Consider the following 19,973-nt stretch of genomic DNA (forward strand, 5'->3'; position numbering starts at 1 on the left):
ACACACACACACACACACACACACACACACACACACACACACACACACACACACACACACACACACACACACACACACACACACACACACACACACACACACAGAAACACACATACACACACTCGCAGAATGACAGTGTAGGCCGACAGGGGCTCACCGCTAACCCCAGAGAAGGGGGCTACCAAGACCCTGTTATTCCCCCTGAATTAATCAAAAGCTCATATTCTAGGGGTCACCCAGGGGTTAATCTTCAGAGTGGTGGTGACCCCAGTGACCATCTTAAGCCCACCCCCACACACAGAAACCCCACAGCCCCCAGCCCCCCGCCCTCTCTAAATGTGAATCTCTTTCAGGGCTTTGGTTCGGCGTGGCGGGGCAAAGTTGATAAATGGAGGGCAGGAACACACACTGCCCGGCCCTAAGCCTGGGGCTTAGCGCAGCCCCAGACCAGGCCGCCAGAAGCCCTTCATATTGGCTGCAGGTATGCGGCCGCTAAGCCCCCTGCTGTCACCGAGCTGGCCCGGGAGGGCGAATGGGGGCGACTAGGAGAGACGTGGTGTCCTGTAGGTCAGCGTAGCGTTCGGTGGCGTAACGTAGAGAGGGGAGGGAGGAGAGGGAGAGAGGGAGAGAGGGAGAGAGGGAGAGAGGGAGAGAGGGGAGAGAAGGAGGAGAGGGAGAGAGGGATAGAGGGGAGAGAAGGAGGAGAGGGAGAGAGGGAGGAGAGGGATAGAGGGAGAGAGGGAGAGAGGGGAGAGAAGGAAGAGAGGGAGAGAGGGATAGAGGGGAGAGAAGGAGGAGAGGGAGAGAGGGAGGAGAGGGATAGAGGGAGAGAGGGAGAGAGGGAGGAGAGGGATAGAGGGAGAGAGGGAGAGAGGGGAGAGAAGGAGGAGAGGGAGAGAGGGATAGAGGGGAGAGAAGGAGGAGAGGTTGAGAGGGAGGAGAGGGATAGAGGGAGAGAGGGAGAGAGGGAGAGAGGGAGGAGAGGGAAGAGCGGGAGGGAGAGAGGGAGGAGAGGGAGGGAGGGAGGAGAGGGATGGAGGGAGAGGGGGAGAGAGGGGGAGAGGGGGAGAGAGGGAGGAGAGGGACAGAGGGTACAGAGGGGGGGAGGTGTGTGTTTGAATGTGTGTGTGTGTGTGTGTGTGTGTGTGTGTGTGTGTGTGTGTGTGTGTGTGTGTGTGTGTGTGTGTGTGTGTGTGTGTGTGTGTGTGTGTGTGTGTGTGTGTGTGTGTGTGTGTGTGTGTTCATCAGAATTATGGAACAGCCCCACTTTATTGTCCTGCTGCATTCTGGGAGATGTATTTCTTAGAATGGTTGAGAGGCCTGAGTTAAAGTTGACCTTGTCCACAACACTCAACCGTTTGCGATGTGTTGTGTTCCGGTCTATCGTCCAAATTGGTCGAGGATGAGTTGTGAGTTGGGCCCCTTCCCCACGTGGCCGGGCCCTTACCTGACGGGCCCCTACAGGCTCCGGGCCCCTGGTGCAGCTGCCCCGGCTGCCCCCCATACCCACCCCAGGGGCCTTATGTACGACCACAGCAACTGCAGTATTGTATGTATATATAGCCTCTATTTGCATCCGATACAATAGGGTCAATGTGACTGTGGTGGAGGACTGCTGTGTGGGTGGGGGTTCGGTCTGCATGTCTCATTAAGATATGTGTGGTTGCCGGGCCCCCCAGCGCAGCAATGAGGAGCCAGGATGGGGGGGGGTGGGGGGGGGGGGGGTATTTGTCAAGCCAGAACAATCTAATCCTGTATTTGTCTGTACCGCACCCACTCTGTTCCAGTGTGTGTGTGTGTGTGTGTGTGCTTGCGTGTGATCTCTTTGCGGCAGGACAATAGAGTGAAGCTGTGCCATCATTCTGATGAACGTATCCTATAGCCGTTGTGGATTTCCGGCATCTCACACACACACACACACACACACACAGACACAGACACACACACACACACACTCACACACACACACACACACACACACACACACACACACACACACACACACACACACACACACACACACACACACACACACACATACACTTTCAAACACACAAACCTCACCCCCCACAACATTAATAAGGGGTTTGTGGTGTTGAGGATTATCAAGACACAGTTAATTTTTTCTAAATCCTTCCGCTCCTCCCTCCTCTGACTCCCTCCTTACCTCGCCTCCCCTCCCCTCCCTCTGTCTCTCCCTCCTCTCCCTCCCCTAACTCTTTATCCCCCCCCTCCCTCTCTCCCCTATCTCTCTCTCCTCCTTCCCCCTCTCTCCCCTAACCCTCTCTCTCCCTCCCCTACCTCCTTCCATACCCTCTCTCCCCTAACTCTCTCTCTCTCCCTCCCCCCTCCCTCTCCCCCTCGCCTCTCTCCCTGCTCTCCCTCCCCCTCCTCACTTTATCACACTTCTCTTCATCCTATGGAAAAGAAAGAGCGGGAATGTTCCTCTGGCTGACTCCCCACTCCCTTCCGGAGACGTGAGGAGACACGTCTGCTGGCGGGAGACTCCGAAAGGGTGTGTGTGTGTGTGTTTTTGTATGTGTGTGCGGGTGTGTGTGTGTGTGTGACATTTAGAACAAGTCAAGGCCTAGTTGATCCATATTTTCACGGAGGCAAACAAAGGGTTCTTTTAAGAGTATATGGAGGAGTGAACCCTTTCGGAGAATGTAAACTGCGGCCAATTACATTGAGCCGTTGAAGAGTTAAGCCTTCAAATGGTGCGTTCACAGCAACACCGCGACTGTCCGTCGCGGTGTTGCTATCACCGCACCATTTGAAGGCTTAACTCAACAACAGTGCGTTGTCAAGACACATTGTATGTTCGAACTCTTTATCGTTTTCTTTTCATGGTGAAAGACATGTCTGCATTGTACACTCACCCTAAAGGAGCTGTGTAACGACGCTATTTGCTTTGTCTGATAAGCATAACAATCTAATTTGATAAATATGACGAGAGTCCAGGCTGCCATAAGTTATTGTCTGGGCTAATAAATCACCCCTTGATTAGCTCAGATGGAATTAGATAAATCAAGTACTTCAATTGGCTAAATTAAATTTAGTCCAGATAAAAACCAAGCGGGGTAATCAATCAAGTTATCGTAGGGGCCGATCAGCGGCTGGCTGGCAGCCTGGAGAATACTGATTTAAGATCGAGGACCTTTCTCAGGAAAAGAGTTCGAGTCCTTTCAATGAACGGTGAGAAACCCCTTACTTGAATAATGCCCTTTAAAAAGAGTTCAAACCCTTGTGTCTCCATTCCCACAGTATCTGCTTGTTGTTTCCAGACTTGTTGTGCAGTCTCTACATTTGCAGTCGCTCCGCTGTTGGTAGCGTTTGTTAGCAGCCTCACTCCGACGTCGCTTTGGATTAAAGCCTCTAACGGCTTCTCCAGCACAAGTCGTTTGAATTCCAAATGATTTCACAGCAGCTGCAAGACTTTTATCGTCAATATTCAGTCCATTAAAAAAGATGAGTAACAATTAGTGGATGAGAAAAAAATGGATTCTTTAATTTTTGCATCTTTTATTTCGCAAATGTGGCACAAACACCTGCATTGAACACCTTAAAGTTGGTCCAGTAGAAAACAAATAAGTGAAAAACATTTGAACGATTTAATACTTTGTTTTTCAACTTTCAATTCTGTAAAATAAATTTAGAATCTATATTTTGTTCTAAATAACTGCGCAGATTGCTATTTCCAAAATCTCTTTCTCTCTCTTTGAATCATCTCATTTCCTATTGTAAAACCTAAGAAAAGAGTAAAATGACATGGAAATGGAACATCTACATACAAAGGATTAGCTGACTATAAAATTTACATTATTTAAAATTTAACTTAATATTCACATTCATATATAAAAACTTACAAAACCTGGATCTTTCCAACCCACTAAAATTTGCTTTTTTGTTCTATTACTGCCAAGAGATCATCTTAATTTACCATACATTTTAATGGATTATTCATGTATTACCAGCATCATTAATAGCATAATTTCTTCCATACATTTCTTTTTCAGTTGTTGATTCTTATTCCCAAAACAAAGAAATGTAAGTCAATAAATTAACATGCTACCTTGGTCCCTGAAAGCCAATAACTCCACCGTGTTACTGAGTGATAGAGAAACAAGAGCTTGGGGTTATAAGGATATGGTTGCAAATAATGAAGTGTGTGTGTGTATGTGGGTCTGTGCATGTGTGTGTGTCCGTGTATGCGTTTGTCTTTTTGTGGTTCCTTGTATGTGTGTCTGTCTGTGAGTCTGTGGTTCTGTGTTTACAGGTGTGTCCCTGTATGTGTGTGTCAGTGTGTGTGTGTGTGTGTGTGTCAGTGTGTGTGTGTGTGTGTGTGTGGAGTAGGGAAAGGGAGCCGTGCGAGGAAGTTATTGTGGAGTTCATACAAAAAATAATTCACTGTAAATATATAATATATATATTTATACATTTTTGAATATATTTACAAATATACCCAGCACTATACATTATACTGTGTATTGAAGCCTGCGTCTTCTGCAGGCTTATTGAGAGGGATACAAATAAATGAAACAATATTACAAAAATACCCAGGTGGCAGTGTCTGTACGCTAGCTGTCCTCTTTCAGGTCCTCCGTATCTGTTAGTCTACTCTCCTGCGGTGCACTAAAAGCTTCCTACTTATTGTCTTTCCCTTCACCCCAGGTCTGCACGGTCCCATGGTTAAACTTTCCACGGTCCACTTCGCTATGGTCCAGCATGCATTGCTCCAGGAGGTGGGGGTGGGTGGGGAGAAAAAACTAACAAAAAGCTACTCTCAAAGTCTTGGAATGCCAGCAGCCGGAATGACGCAATAAGTGCCAGAGGAATCTCAGCCCTCCGGATTCAAACACAAGAAGCAAAGTGAACCTGTGTGAGTGAGTGAGTGAGTGAGTGAGGGGGTGAGGGGGCGGGGCTTAATGGGTCAACAGAGGTGAGTGAGGAGAGGTCCCCTGTGAGAACGTATTCAGTCCAACTCCGATAGGGATACACGCCCAAAGCTCCTCTCGTCTGCTCCTCGGACACGCGTGTGCGTGTATACGGTGTGTGTCTTTGTGCGCACACGTCAACATTCCCTTGTGTGCAGTGGGTAGGGGAGAGGGGGGAGGGAGAGGGGGAGGTGGGGGAGCAGCACCACTGCAACCAACCCCGGGCGAGCCTGGGTCCAGGTCCTTTAGTCCATGGGGTGAGCCAGAGGGGTTCATGGGTGAAATGCGTGGCAGGAAGTGAGGGATCCGTTTGCACACAGGGTCTCTGTGTTACTGGTGAGGTGGGCGGTGGGGTGTGTTCAACCTAGGGGGGGGACCAGGGCGGGCTTAGAGCGATGGGTGACTGGCTTGCTGGCCGACTGGCTGGCTTTCACGCCGGTTGACTGGCTGACTGGTTTGCTGGCCGACCGGCTGGATGGTTTGCTGGCCGACTGGCTGACTGGTTTGCTGGCTGGCTTTCTGGCCGGTCGACCGGGCCGACTGGCCGGCTGGCTGGCCGTCTTCCTGGCTGGCCGACTGGCTGAATGGCTGGGGTGGAGGTTGGAGGCAGGCGAGGGCGAGGGGGCGAGGGGATGCAGGAGTCATGTGGTGACCCCCCCGTTGGTGTGCTTGTACTTGGGGATGCAGGGCTCCTCGGGGAGGGGGTCGTGGGAGAACACGGAGTCGTCCCCGGAGGAGCAGGAGCTGCGCGTGTCCGGGAAGCTGGGGGAATACTGCTCTGCTGGGGCGCACAGGTCCAGGTACTCCTGTATACGTACACGCACACACGCACACACACACACACACACACACACACACATACACACATACACGCAGGCACAAAGACACACACACACACACACACACACACACACACACACACACACACACACACACACACACACAAACACACATAGATGCAAGCACACACACAGGAACACACACACTCACACATTCACAGAGTGAGAGAAAGAAACATATTCATTGAATATGAAGAAAATGAATGAAAAACGTAAACAAAAACCCAGAGGAACCACTAGGGGAACATTGGTTCAGCGTTAGAGAATCTCACAGGGAACGGGGGACTTTCCAGAGGGCACTAAGATGGAGGGCAGACCCACGCCTCAACACAACCATCTGGACTCAGACTGAATAGGAGAATATTACAGTCCTAATATTTTTGAATGGTTGTTTTCTATTTAATTGCTTTTAAAGTTGCATTGCAAAGACGTTTTTGTTTTTTTTCTGTGTCCCACACACGCAACACCCGTTTATGAGCTTGTTCTCTGCTTCAGCTGAAGTAAAATGGACATTTGAAACTGGGCCGCCAAAACCAAAGCGCTGGCAACCAGAAAAAAATCTAAGTAGAGGCTGCAACCACACCCACCGAGCCCATATAAACACACACATACACACACTCACAGAAAATATAACGCATAAATCAGAAAGAGGCTGCATGACGACCACAGGCCACTCTGCTATTCATTTCCCAGCCTTTGTGGTTGTTTTGAGCGTTTCATCTCGGTTTACCCCTCTTGCTCTCGCTCTTCCTTGGCAGAAACCGAGACCATTAGAGAGGAAGAAGAAGAAGTCTTCTCTGCCTCTCCTAAATCGAGCGAAGCACGGTTTTTTTCCCCCAGTGAGGAGAGGCTCACATTTCTCAGAGCCGTCCACATCTGCCAGTGGTTTAGGGCAACAAAAAAGCGGGGGGGGGGGGGGGGGGGGAAGGGGGTGGTATGAAGAGAGAATAAAGTACGACAAAAAGGCGCTTTATTACATCTCAAAAAATTTAGCCCTCAAAGCTCAAAGACTTTTTCTGGCGTAAGAAGTATGCAGGGGCCCCAGACTGCATAGAGAGCGGGCCAGGCCTGACAGACTTCCAGAGAAGGCCTCTCTCCTCAACCCGTGAGCGCGGATATCGCCCAGGACAGCAGGCCGAGGGAAAGGGGTTCACGGTGAGGGGGAAAGGGGTGAGCGGTGAGAGGCAGGACGGACCAGACCCAACAGAGCTGACCAGCCTCCAGAGAAGGACTTGGGTTTCATTTCATCCGTTCGCTAGGTCCCTGTCTCAGGAGCTAGTCTCAGGCACACAGCTTCAGTGCTTTAAGAGCTCTGGCCAATGGGAGGGCTGGAACTGCGCTGTCATGGCGGGAGTGGGTGTGGTCTGCATAGAGAGTGGATGGTGAATTGGAAGGTTTCAGTCGGTTTCCTTTGTGCTGACTGCTACCAGGCTCTCTAAACTCCAGGGTCGGCCTCTGCTGTGAAGGTGGGCTGCTGGGTTTTTTGGACCATTTGGGAGTTGATTTGTTTTTCGGGTTTGATGAGGCGGTGTGAGAGGGAGAGCGGTCTGGAGCGTTCAGCCGGGTCTGCTCGTACCTCATTGGTGTTGAGGGTGAGGATGCGATCCAAGTCCTCCACCAGCTGCTTGAAGGTCGGCCTGTGGGAGGAGATGGCGTGCCAGCAGTCCTTCATCATCATGTATCTGAGAGAGAGAGAGAGAGAGAGAGAGAGAGAGAGAGAGAGAGAGAGAGAGAGAGAGAGAGAGAGAGAGAGAGAGAGGATCGGTTAGCATCAGAACACATACTACTCTTCTGTCGGTTTAATGCACTGCTACTCATCTCTCGATCAACTGTCTCTTTTACTTCTATAAATTGCTCGTCAGGAGTATCTGGGATGATAAAAAAGGCATCTGTTGCCCATGTGTCCTGATATCGACAGCTTAAGTTCAACTCTACCTCTCAACAACCCGATACAGATCTGAAATATATTCTTCTATACTCATATTCAATTCTTCCTGTATTTTTGTGTGAATGCTTATGCGTTTGTGCGCACACACGCACACACACACACACACACACACACACACACACACACACACACACACACACACACACACACACACACACACACACACACACACACGCACACGCACACGCACACGCACACACACACACAGACACACACAGTATCTAACATCCGCTGTGTGTCCGTGGTGGGTCTGCTCGGAGCCCTCAGCAGGGCAGCACCATTGTTTGTTGTCCAGAGAGGGCCCATTGTGACCCGGGACATGGATCTGACTGGGGAACAGCTGTCGTCGGGCCCCAGAGTCGCCCCAGAGAGGCCCTGGGATGCATGGATCTGATGGAGACCTCCACAACAACTGTGCGTGGCTAGGCTAGGCTAGCCCGTTTGCTATGGGATTCAAATGGTCGCTGGTTCGATTTAGTGGGTAGGGTGCCTTGCTTAACGGCAGTGGATGAACAAACAAACCAAACTGGGGAGAAGCTCTCGTTTCAAATGGAACGACCCCCGTTCAAACACTCGGTCACTCACTCAGACACTCACACAGTCACACAGTCACAAAGTCACACACACACACACTAGACACACCGGATGGGGAGAAACGGAATGACCTCCGTCCTTTTTTTTTTTAAACAGACTATCTACAGGAACACACACGGCGACAGGCGGGAGAGGGACACCAACGTACAGCTCGTTGGTGCAGTTCCCCGGCTTGTCCATGCGATGGCCCTCCTTCAGCAGCTTGAACAGCTCCTCCACTGGGATGCCCGGGTACGGGGAGCCCCCCAGGGTGAAGATCTCCCACATCAGCACCCCGAACGACCAGCTGAAGAGACAGGAACACACAGAGTTAAGAGTTAGGGTCACCGTTTCAGAACAGCGACTCAGCGACTTACAATAAGTACAACAGTCGGTAGAAAGAGAAACAACAAAATATCGCTGTCGGTACGGTAAGGATGTTCATAGAACCAAGTGCTACGCATTTAGAACTACTAGGTTAACTTATTCCCTGTATACAACAAAGATAGCTAGGATAAGACGCTACACGATTGACTATTTTTGAAATGCAGGGACAGACAACATTCAATAAGTGCGTATATAAAGTGGATGGATGCTCAACAATGCCTCGCACTCGTCCAGTCTACTAAACTACCTCACCTAGAGAATAAAGAATAAAGGACGACCACCGCCTATACACACCAGCACACAGCACCACCCTTCTACAGCCGCTTCGAGCTGGGAAACGGCCAGTAGATGATTAACTCGCAGTACAGTTTCCTCTCATTAGGCATCAATGCTGCCCATTCGTCACCGCCAGCCGGCCATATTGACCGTAGAGTTACCACTCATACCTGCTCAACCGCAGATTCAATGACTCATTCCCCCCCAGAGTGTTCTGTGTGCTGTCTGTGTGTCTTCAACAAAGAGTGTTTCAACAACCAGAGGTGGAGAGATAACACACACCCACTTATGTGCACTTAAAAAGACTGGTGTGCACGCACCTACACACAGTCCCAGAGAGATGCCTGTGGTGCAGCTGAGGTGGAGGAGGAGAGGCAGACCTGAAGTTCATTTGCTCCTCTCCATGTTTACACAGGCCAACCACGTGCTTGTCTCTCTTTTTCTGTCTCTCTCTCTCTCTCTCTCTCTCTCTCTCTCTCTCTCTCTCTCTCTCTCTCTCTCTCTCTCTCTCTCTCTCTCTCTCTCTCTCTCTCTCTCTCTCTCTCTCTCTCTCTCTCTCTCTCTCTCTCTCTCTCTCTCTCTCTCTCTCTCAACATAAACTCTGTCTTGCCATGGAAATTCTTGATACACCAATGCATGAAAATGCAATCATTAATCTGCCTATGTTTTTTTTTCTCTTTTCCCCCTAGGGAGTCCGCAGACAGTTTCCCCTGGGGACGACGTCAATGTTTCCGAGACGACCACAGAGTGATGGCCATCAAATTGAAATCACAGGGTTCAGCTCGCCGTATCGACCACGTGAACGACCCGATTACCGATGCCGGCGATCCCGGGCGATAGCATGGATCCATACGAGATGATGTGATCGTACAGGCGTCCCGCCAAGCCCTGCAGCCGCCTGGGGAATACTTATGAGTATTTATGTCCCCTCCCCTCCTCCCTCTCCCGGGGTCTCTCCCACCTCCTCTCCCTCTGCCTCCCTCTCTCTTACTCTCTCTTCCACCTCTCCTCCCTCTCTCCCTCAGTCCACCTCCCCTCCCTCTGCCTCCCTCCCTCTCCCCCTCCATCTCTCTGCCTCTTTCCCTCAGTCTCATCCACCTCCACTCCCTCTGTCTCCCTCCCTCTCTCTCTCCTCCTCCCTCACTCTCCCCCTTCCTCCGAAATACTGTGGCTGTGTACATTCCGTCATACCTTTCCCATCGTATCGTTCACACTGATGTCCTGTGTCCATGTGTGTTTGCTGAATAAACACACTGCCAGCGTACGCAGCGTTGCTGATCTTACCTCTCCATTGTTCCCCGACGGCCTGGCCTTCCTGCACTAACGCTTGTGTACAGAGAGTGTGCGTTGGCACTCTTTGCTCAGCCACTGAGTGTGTGTCTACCAGTCTGTGAGGTGATCCGCTAAAGGTCTTGACGACACTGAGTACACTTCACGCTAAAGGTTGGGCACCAGTGTGTTAAAGAACCCTTTCAGTCCGTCAGGAGGACGGATGGCCTCCGTCTCCCCTTCTCTTCCCCCCCTTACTCCCCCTCAGAGCTCCATCCGTCACCGCAGACCCACACAGGGGCCCGGGGCGGGGGACCTCATCCAGATTCATGTATTCATGTAGTCTGATGTCATGTATGGATCCGTCGCGGTGGTTTCGAGCCAAGGTTTGTAACCGCAGCTGCCCCCACCCTCCCTCCCTCACCCCAACCCTCCCCACTCTCACTCACCCCAACCCTCCCCACTCTCTCTCTCTCTCTCTCTCCCTCAGTCTCTTCCATCTTCCGTCCCCCTCTCTCTCTCGCTTTCTCCCCTTCTCTCCCTCAGTCTCTTCCACCTCCACTCCCTCTCTCTCTCTTCTCTCTCTTCCTCCCTCCCCCCTCCTCTCCCTCCCTCCCCCATCCTCCCCCCTCCATAACAGTGAAAAAGCCAATTACAGATAGTGAACAGTGGTGAGCGAAGCACAAATCTCAGCTCAGCTACGCTATTGATCGGCGCTGCGCTAGGCGACATGGAAAGTGTTGTGTCTTCACGCACACAGACACACACAAACAAACACTAACACACGTCACAGTGTTGTAAGTGTGTATCAAGTGCTCCACTGGTTGAGAAAATTGTGTGTCCACTACTAACACTGCTTTTCACCCCCCATGAATACACACACACCCATGAATACACACACACACATGCGCACACAGACACAGACACCTATACACTCAAGCTTACACACACACACACACACACACACACACACACACACACACACACACACACACACACACACACACACACACACACACACACACACACACACACACACACACACACACACACACACACACACACAGTGCCCCGAGCTGCCATTGTTTGTAGCAGGAAGTTCAAACAGCACTGTCAGGGAGCATGAGCCTCAAACACCCGACAGAAAGGATCACAAGGGGGGGATGCTTCGCTTTGTTCTCCCCGTGTTTTTCAATGATTTTTCCGGAGCCAAAAAAACACTAAACAGCAAAAAACGACAGCCGACCGTAAGAGCTGGGGAGACAGGGAACCAGAGCGCTGTAGCGGGGTCAGCCAATCACAAACCAGATGAAGGGGAGGGGGGGGGGGGGGGGGGGGATGAGTATTTTAGGAATAGCAATGCCGCCAAAAAAGACACATGTTGGAGGAAGCTGGTCGAGGAGGGAGAAGGGTTTGGGAGGGTGGGGCGAGGTAACGACATTCAGGTCTGAGTGTGGTTACATTCAGACATCAGTGTTACTACATTGAGGCATTAATAGTGTTAAATCCATGCCCAGACTTTGGTATATCCATGACTTAACTTTGGTACATCCATGACTTAACTTTGGTACATCCGTGTCTAAACTTTGGTGCATCTATCTCTGAAGTTTGTTACAATCAGACATGAACGTTGTAGCATGCAGACAATGATGTAACAACACTGAGACATGGATATTGTTACATCCATGTCGGCCCTCTGTAACATTCAGACATGAATGTTGTTAGATTCAGTTATACCAGACCATCACAGAGGTGGGATTGGGGGAGGACTGGATGGGGGAGGTGGGGGGGGGGGGGGGGGGGGGGGTGAGGCCCCCTTCCCAGGCCTTTGAAGCCCACCAGATTAGTAACACGGCATTGGCTACAAGTCGAGCGTGAAATCCTCACTTTGGCTACAAGCTGGTCGCTGGCCCCTAAAGCCTCCCCAGCCCCTCCCTGACCACAGCCCACTCTAACCCCCTACCTGCCTCCCCGCCCCCAGGGAAAACAACGCCCGGACCCCCACTACGACACAACACCCCCACGATGAAGACCCCCCGAAAACACACCAACACGACGAGAGCCGGGGCGATTAGAGCACAAGAGAGAGAGGAGGAACCGCAGGAGGAATCAAGACTCACTTGTTCAGAGTTCACCTAGACTCTACATAGCCATACCCTTCACCCCCTCCACACCCCTCTTACGCACTTGTAGTGTGTTGTTCATCCTGGCATTTAATGTACGCACTTATTGTATGCTGTACGTCGTTTTCACATAAAAATAATACTTAGCATTGTGTAGCCTACTATCTTTGTTGTAAACGGGGAATGGGTTAACCTTGGTCACTTGGTTCTATAAACCCTACTTCACCGACAGAGAGATATTGGTAGTCTTTCTTCTGGTCGCTTTGGATAAAAGCGTCTGCTGAACCTGATGTAATTGTAAAAAGTATGTGCGGTACTTACACGTCACTCTGGTGTGTGTAGACCCGGTCGAAGAGAGCTTCAGGAGCCATCCATTTCACCGGGAGACGACCCTACGATCAGACACACACACACAAACACAGGTTAGAGATCAGAGGTCAAGGAGCCACCATGTCACGCACATGACCTGCCACGGCTGGTTTCAGATAAATAAATAAATAAAGGCTGGTTTCAGGAGAGTGCTCTGATGCTTTCGCCCTGTTGCCCTATAATCGGGGGGCAGGAGAGGGGTCATGTGATGTGTGCTTGGGGTGGGCGGGGGGGGGGGGTCCTTGGCCTGAACACGCCACCATTCCTGGTACGCTATTGAACCATCTCTCAGGGCTGGTAAACAAGGATAAGATTCCTAGCTTCCACCCAAACAGAGGTCCTCCGAGCGTAGCCTGTAGGAATGCTGGATCGATTGCTCTGTTTAATGTTTAATCGAGGAAGGGGTGGAAGTTACACTCCAGGGATGGTGTGTACCAGAGGGGTAAACAAAGGGTTTACCCAGAACACAACATCTCCTCCGAGTAAGCACGCGACGGGCAGCTGATAATGTAGTGTGGTCAAACGTGAAATCGTTTTGAGGAAAATGCGATAAGAAAAAGGACAATGTTTTGAGTTCAAAGTGACTGCATCTAGGTCTGTGTATGAACCGTGACTATCAATCAGTCTGAGTCTCTGAGACCCAGCTCTCTGATTTTAGACCCAGCGTTACCAATCTTGAGGGACTTCAATGCGATGCATTTTGATCTAATGCTGTTGCAATATGTATGTGTGAGGGGGGGGCGATAATGAGGTCCCTCATCACGTGTAGATCCAATGAGTGGTAAAGCGGTCTGTGGCCCTGGGAGAGCCTCACAATCGTTCCTGCTCGCTCCACTTCAACTGTGATGAGAATGCTGAACACAATCAAAGCCCCCCCTGTGAAAGAATGGCGTGGGACTGATGCTGTAACTGCTGTTGTTTGTCTCAATCCCATCCAATCACTGTCCATCCTTATCATCCTCAGCATCAGCATCACTGCACATCGCTGGTGTGTGTTGCTGTTGTTGTTGTTGTTGTTGTTGTTGTTGCCGGTGTATTGTGATGCCCCCAGCCTGACCGTGGGGATATTGAAAAAGGCAGCCATGCATGGAGAATGAGGACTAAGTGATGGATGCCACTGGGCCCACTATGGAGATGTCAATTATATCTTAAGCCCCTCTCTCTCCCCCTCTCTTTCTCCCTGTGTCTCTCCGGCCGGCTCACTCTGTCTGTCTGTCTCTTTGTAGGGGGGGGGGGGGGGGGGGGGGCACCGAGGGGAACGGGGAAGCGAGGGAAACGGGGGCAGAGCGAGAGAGAAACTGCTGCATTCACTCGCAGCCTGGGAACCTGCGGCCGCTGCCAAGACACACGCTGAGGAGGGGAGAGACAGGGAGAACGGGAGAGAGAGGGAGGGGGGAGAGAGAGGGAGAGAGACAGACAGACAGACGGAGACAGAGTCTGAGAGAGAGACAGAGACAAAGAGTGAGAGAGGAGAGGGAGAGAGAGAGAAGGGACGTGAAGGAAGAGAATTGGAAGAAGAGCGAGACTGAAGGGTCTCTTTTCTCTCTGCGTCTTCTGAGACGTTTTAAGCCGAGCGTTCTTGACATGCCCTGTTCTGGAGTGCTGGGTGGGGGTGTGAACACGGGGGGAGTTGGTGGTGTGGGGGGGGGGGGGGGGGGGGGGGGGGAAGCGCAGACTCACATTGGTCGTCTTCTTGTAGTAGTCGATGTTGTGGACGTCTCTGGCCAGGCCGAAGTCAGCGATCTTCATGAAGTTGCTCTCGGTGACCAGGACGTTCCTGGCGGCCAGGTCTCTGTGTATGCACTGCAGAGAGGAGAGAAGGAAATCAACCGAAACATCCCCATACAGTGCACCTGCACACCATCACAAACACTCAGTGTTTATGGTGTGTGTGTGTGTGTGTGTGTGTGTGTGTGTGTGTGTGTGTGTGGCGGCTCAACCAGAAACACATGCCCACAGAGAACACAGCTGACAAGATGACCAGCCCGCCCGTGTGTGGCGGAGTGTGCTCGGATGAGTTCAAGGTTTCTGGCGTACCGCTTCACGTGCGTTCGGTGGCGGGGACCTTTGTGTGCGTCGGGAGCCCGCGGCGGGCGAGCCTGCGTGCGAGTGTGTGTGAGTGACTGTGTGAGCGTATGACAGGGATGTGGGTGTGTGAGTGTGTGAGTGTAGGACGGGGGGTGTTATTGTGTGAGTGTGCGAGCGTGCGAGCCCCAGTGGATTTCCGTCACATTCCGACGGTGAGAGGGAGCGTGAGGCCGACTTGGCGAGCGGGTCCCCCATTGTGGCTACCTGACCGTCCCGTGTCTGTCTGCACAGAGGGCCTTTTGTGGGACGGGACACAATGTGGGGACCCGGAATGGACTGGACCAACATTCCCACAGTGACACGCAGCAGACGACACGAAACGTTTCCCTGGATGAAAGGCGAATCCGAAACTCCCCGGAGAGGAATACGGTCTGGCCTCCCAGCATGATGGGTGTGAGAATTGTTGTTTTGTGTTTTCATTGTGTGAGAGTTTATAGGCATGTGATAACCAATAGGGTGCGTCAAGCAGTGTGTGTTTCATCGCATGTGTTTGTGTTTTTGGTTTGCGTCTGCATAGACAAGTATGCATGTGTGTGTATTCAGGTATGTCTATGTGCGAGTGTGAGTGTGAGTGTGTGTGGGCGTATCCATGTTTATTTGTTTATTTGTAGGTGTGTGTGTGTGTGTGTGTGTGTGTCTGTGTCTGTGTCTGTGTCTGTGTCTGTGTCTGTGTCTGTGTCTGTGTCTGTGTGTGTGTGTGTGTGTGTGTGTGTGTGTGTGTGTCTGTGTCTGTGTCTGTGTCTGTGTCTGTGTGTGCGTGTGTGTGTGTGTGTGCCAGCGCATGGACACATACATGTGTGTGTGTGTGTGTCTGAGTGCCAGTGCGTGGACCTCAACCTGTGTGTGTGAGCCTACCTTCTGCGAGGCCAGGTACTCCATTCCGCGGGCCACCTGGTAGGTGCAGGAGACCAGGTCCTTGAAGGTAAGCTGCTCGTCAGAGACCCGGGTGATGTCGTACGAGTACTCCATGCCGGGGGGCCGTCGCGCACGCAGGTACTCCCGCAGGTTCCCCTTGGACGCGTACTCCACGATCACGTACAGCGCCCCTGAGGAACGCACACACATATATATTATATACACAGAAACACACACACATATACATACATGTATTATATACACAGACACAGACACACATACACACATGTTACATACACAGAAACACACACACACACACATACATACATACACATGCGCACTCCAACACGTATATTATATACACAGGAACACACACACACAAACACACATACACACAGCCACACAAACACTTACACAGATACACACACACACAAACACGTGATGTCAGGTATCGTTTCCCTGAACAGAAATAGCGCGACGAATGCCATTCCATTTAGTATATTTAATGGTTTAACAAATCAAAGTAACAGCGACACACAGCCTAACTCTACATGCAAGGCGTCAGACATCAGGGCGTCACAAGAGATGATTGACAGGCAGACGGAGACGGAGCGATGCTCACCCTCTTGCGTGCAAGCGCCCAGGAGATTGATGATGTTCTTGTGTTTGCCGATCATCTTCATCATCTCCATCTCAGACACCAGGTCGGACAGATCCTTCTCTGTGGCGTCATCTGGAGGAGGAGGGAGAGGAGGAGGTGGGAGGAGGAGGGAGGGGGAGGAGGAAGAGGAAGAGGAAGAGGAGGAGGAGGAGGAGGAGGGGGGGGGGCGGGGGGTAGGGAGGGAGGGGGAGGAGGAGGAGGAGAGGTTGAGGGAGGGAGGAGGAAGGGGAGGGAGGGGGAGGAGGAGGAGGTAGAGGAGAGAGGGAGGGAGCAGGAGGAGAAGTAGAGGGAGGGAAGGGGAGGAGGAGGAGGGAGCGAGGGCAGGGTTAGCAAAACAAAGGCACCTCCTGAACAATCTCTCTCCCTTAGAAAGAAGACCTCAAACGATAAGCAGGTAATGGGCGTGCAGATGGTCGTGGGTTGTTTTCGACATACTCAGAAATGCGTTATGGTAGCAGACGTTGCCGCGACGACCGCACACCAAACAGAGCCGTCCTTTGAGCCGGGGAGAAATTAAAGACTCATTACTGGCCGTTCGGGCTCCCGCTGCACGGGGTCGACTGAGCGAGGAGGAAGAGGAGGAAGGCCCCAGCCGCCACAAGGTGAACGCCCGCATTCCTCGTCACCGTTTACCCCACCCTCCTCCACCTCCACCACCACCACCACCTCTACTCTGCATACCTCCACCCCCACAGCCCACTCTCAATACTCTCGAACGGGGGGGGTTGTCCCATTGTCAAGGTCGGTCAACCATGCCTGACCCCCCCCCTCCTCCACCAGCACCCCACCAGCACCGTCACCTCCGTCACCCCCGGCTCCACTCCCTTCTCCTTCCTCCTTAAACCCCGCCCCCTACCTTTATTAATGCCGGTGTGTGTGTGCGTGTGCGTGTGCGTGTGCGCGTGTGCGTGTACGTGTGTGTGTGTGTGTGACTTGACTCTTTGTTGCAGGTGCTGACAGTCGGCGGGGCGGCCAGCTGCTGCTCCTTGGGTTAGGTATGTGACCCCCCCCCCCTCCACCTCCACCTCCACCTACACCCATACATAACCTCACCAACCCCACCCCCACCCCCCAAACCACCTCCTCCTGTCCCTTAAGCAGTCACTCACCAGCCGCCAATAATGAATACTAATGAGTGCCCCGGGCCCCGGGCCCCCCCCCACCCACACCCCCCCGCCCCCACCCTTCCACTGAACTGTGGCCGGGTACGGTAGGGATCCTATTGCTGAGGAATTGTAACACACACGAAAGCACACACTTGTATTGTTTTGTGTGTATGATAGTGTGTGCTTTTTTGTGTGTGTTTGTGTGTATGTGTGTGTTTTTTTTGGCCTCTGCATTCCTGCGAGTCAATGTATATACCTGCATGTTTGCATTGAGTGTGTCATGCACAATGTGTGGACAATATAAGGAGGTCAGTCATGGCAACTCTCTCTCTCTCTCTCTCTCGTACTGAACCGTGATCGGCCCCAGCAGGCAGAGCCCCGCCTACCTTTGAGCATCTTGACCGCCACGGTGACCGCCTCCTTGGCCTTGTCCTTGTCGATGCCCAGCGCCTCGGCCATCACCACCTGGCCGAAGCAGCCCTCGCCAAGAGGCTTCCCCAGGGTCAGCCTATCACAGGGGGGGAACACACACATCACAAACAGGGTTAGATAATGATTGAAGTCTTTAGGTATTCTTGACAAAGTCGATACGGTGTCAGAAATATCAACTGAGTCGCGTGAACATTTGTTCTGTGAACATCTGAGCGACCAGAGCTATGAATGCCAGCGCACTGAGGCAAGGAGTGAAGGAAACTAGGCGAGTGGCCAGATTACCAAGCTCATCCATTTCATCATCGTGCTCTCTCCCTCTCTCCCGCTCTCCGTCTCTGTTACATCAGATTGGGTCTGTGTGTGAGTTTGTTATTGGTGTGAGGTACAGATAATCGCCTGAGAGAGAGAGAGAGAGAGAGAGAGAGAAAGAGAGAGAGAGAGAGAGAGAGAGAGAGAGAGAGAGAGAGAGAGAGAGAGAGAGAGAGAGAGAGACAGAGACACACCTCTGTCCTCTAAGCTGTTTACACTGAACCCTTGGCAGGTTAGCTTAACAGGCCATTACACACTAGCGCTGAACCCTTAGTCCAGCCAGCAGGCAAACAGGAACGCTCTCTCTGTGAGCTGGGAGCCGTCCTAAAGGTGGGATGGACTTCAACTCGGCCCATACACTTCGGGTGCATGTACACAGACATATGCCCCTCCTTCTCTAACACACAGGGGTGTTGGCCACCATCCACCTCCATGGCTCAGCCTAGTGTTGGACTCTGATTGGTGTTTGATTGACAGATGCAGCACCCCCCCTCTTCCCCCTCCTCTACGTAAACACTGACACTACTGTGTATGAGGTGCAGGGCCTACAGCCAGATCGCTGTCACGGTTACACAATCCCCTATCTGTTCATACACACGCGCACACACACACACACACACACACACACTACAGCCGCGCTCAATGCAATCTATTCTGCCCGTCACACTAGACACAAGCGCTGCTATTCTTATTTCCAGCTTTCCTCCACGCAACCACAAACATTTGCATTCCTCGAGCGCTGTTCTGCAGAAGCCCCCTTGGGCCGTGGAACGACAGCCGCGGAAGGACAGACGGACGGATGGACAGACGAACCGCCACCCAGAGCCAGGGACAAGAGATAAGAGATCCAGAGGAACAACATTCAGACCATTACTACATCCCCCTGTAGCATACAGAGTTAAGACCTTCTGGACTGGACTGCATTTATACAGCGCTTTTCTAACCGGTGGCCACTCAAAGCGCTTTACAATGTTGCCTAACATTCACTCATTCATGCACACATTCACACACCGACGGCGGAGTCAACCACGCAAAGCGACAGCCAGCTCGTCGGGAGGGGTCCGGGTTAAGTGTCGCTCTCAGGTACACCTCGATACTCAAGCTAGGAGGAGCCGGGGATCGAACTAACAGCCCTCCGGTTACCAGTCAACCCGCTCTACCTCCTCCTGACGCCCCTTGTGTATCTTCAGTACACAGGGATTTTCATTTGGGCTGCTTGATTACAATCCTGTGTTCACTTTGGGGGGGCGCTTTCCACGGTGGGGTTTTCCCCGCTCCGCTGAATACCTGGAGGCCGAGCGGGGAGCGTTGGGAGCGGTGAAAGCGATCTCGCTCGCTGGCCCGTTCAGACCCAGCAGCCAGCCGGCAGCCAATGGCCGACCACTGTGTGCAAGTGTGACTAATCGAAACCTCGGCCCGTGCCAAGGCCTCTGCTCTGAAACTAGACAGGCCCTCCTCTTCCAGTCATGCATATAAAAGTCTGTGAGGAGAGAAGCGTTGCTGCTAAACACTAATTATCACAGCTCTTTGTTATTTACTAGCCCGTGTTTGTTTTGCTGCGTGTGTGTGTGTGTGTGAGTATGTGTGTGAGTGAGTGCGCATGTGAGTGTGTGTGTGTGTGTGTTTGAGTGCGTGTGTGTGAGTGCGTGTGCGTGAGTGAGTGTGAGTCAGTGCATGTGAGTGCTTGTGATTGAGTGTATTCGTGTGTGAGTGTGAGCGTGAGTTGGCATGTGTGCGAGTCTGGGTGCGGGCGTGTGTGTGAGTGTGTGCGTGTGTTTGCGGGGGCGTGTGTGTGTGAGAGTGT

General features: G+C 52.0%; 1 protein-coding gene across 1 annotated transcript in view; it reads right to left on the reverse strand.

Annotated features, from left to right (window-relative positions):
• Positions 1-2,924: 2,924 nt before the first annotated feature.
• The window catches only part of LOC130404943 (fibroblast growth factor receptor 2-like), a 17,590-nt gene continuing 541 nt past the window's right edge, over positions 2,925-19,973 (reverse strand). The window contains exons 2-11 of the mRNA XM_056609893.1: positions 19,408-19,456; positions 17,815-17,936; positions 16,758-16,817; positions 16,284-16,394; positions 15,662-15,852; positions 14,399-14,521; positions 12,671-12,741; positions 8,464-8,601; positions 7,350-7,455; positions 2,925-5,740 (exon numbers count right to left, since the gene is read on the reverse strand). Of these exons, the coding sequence (XP_056465868.1) occupies positions 5,576-5,740; positions 7,350-7,455; positions 8,464-8,601; positions 12,671-12,741; positions 14,399-14,521; positions 15,662-15,852; positions 16,284-16,394; positions 16,758-16,817; positions 17,815-17,936; positions 19,408-19,456 (1,136 nt within the window). The 3' untranslated portion in view covers positions 2,925-5,575. The remainder of the gene's footprint in view (positions 5,741-7,349; positions 7,456-8,463; positions 8,602-12,670; positions 12,742-14,398; positions 14,522-15,661; positions 15,853-16,283; positions 16,395-16,757; positions 16,818-17,814; positions 17,937-19,407; positions 19,457-19,973) is intronic.

Source organism: Gadus chalcogrammus, chromosome 15, assembly GCF_026213295.1.
Source record: "Gadus chalcogrammus isolate NIFS_2021 chromosome 15, NIFS_Gcha_1.0, whole genome shotgun sequence".
Classification (NCBI taxonomy): Eukaryota; Metazoa; Chordata; class Actinopteri; order Gadiformes; family Gadidae; genus Gadus; species Gadus chalcogrammus.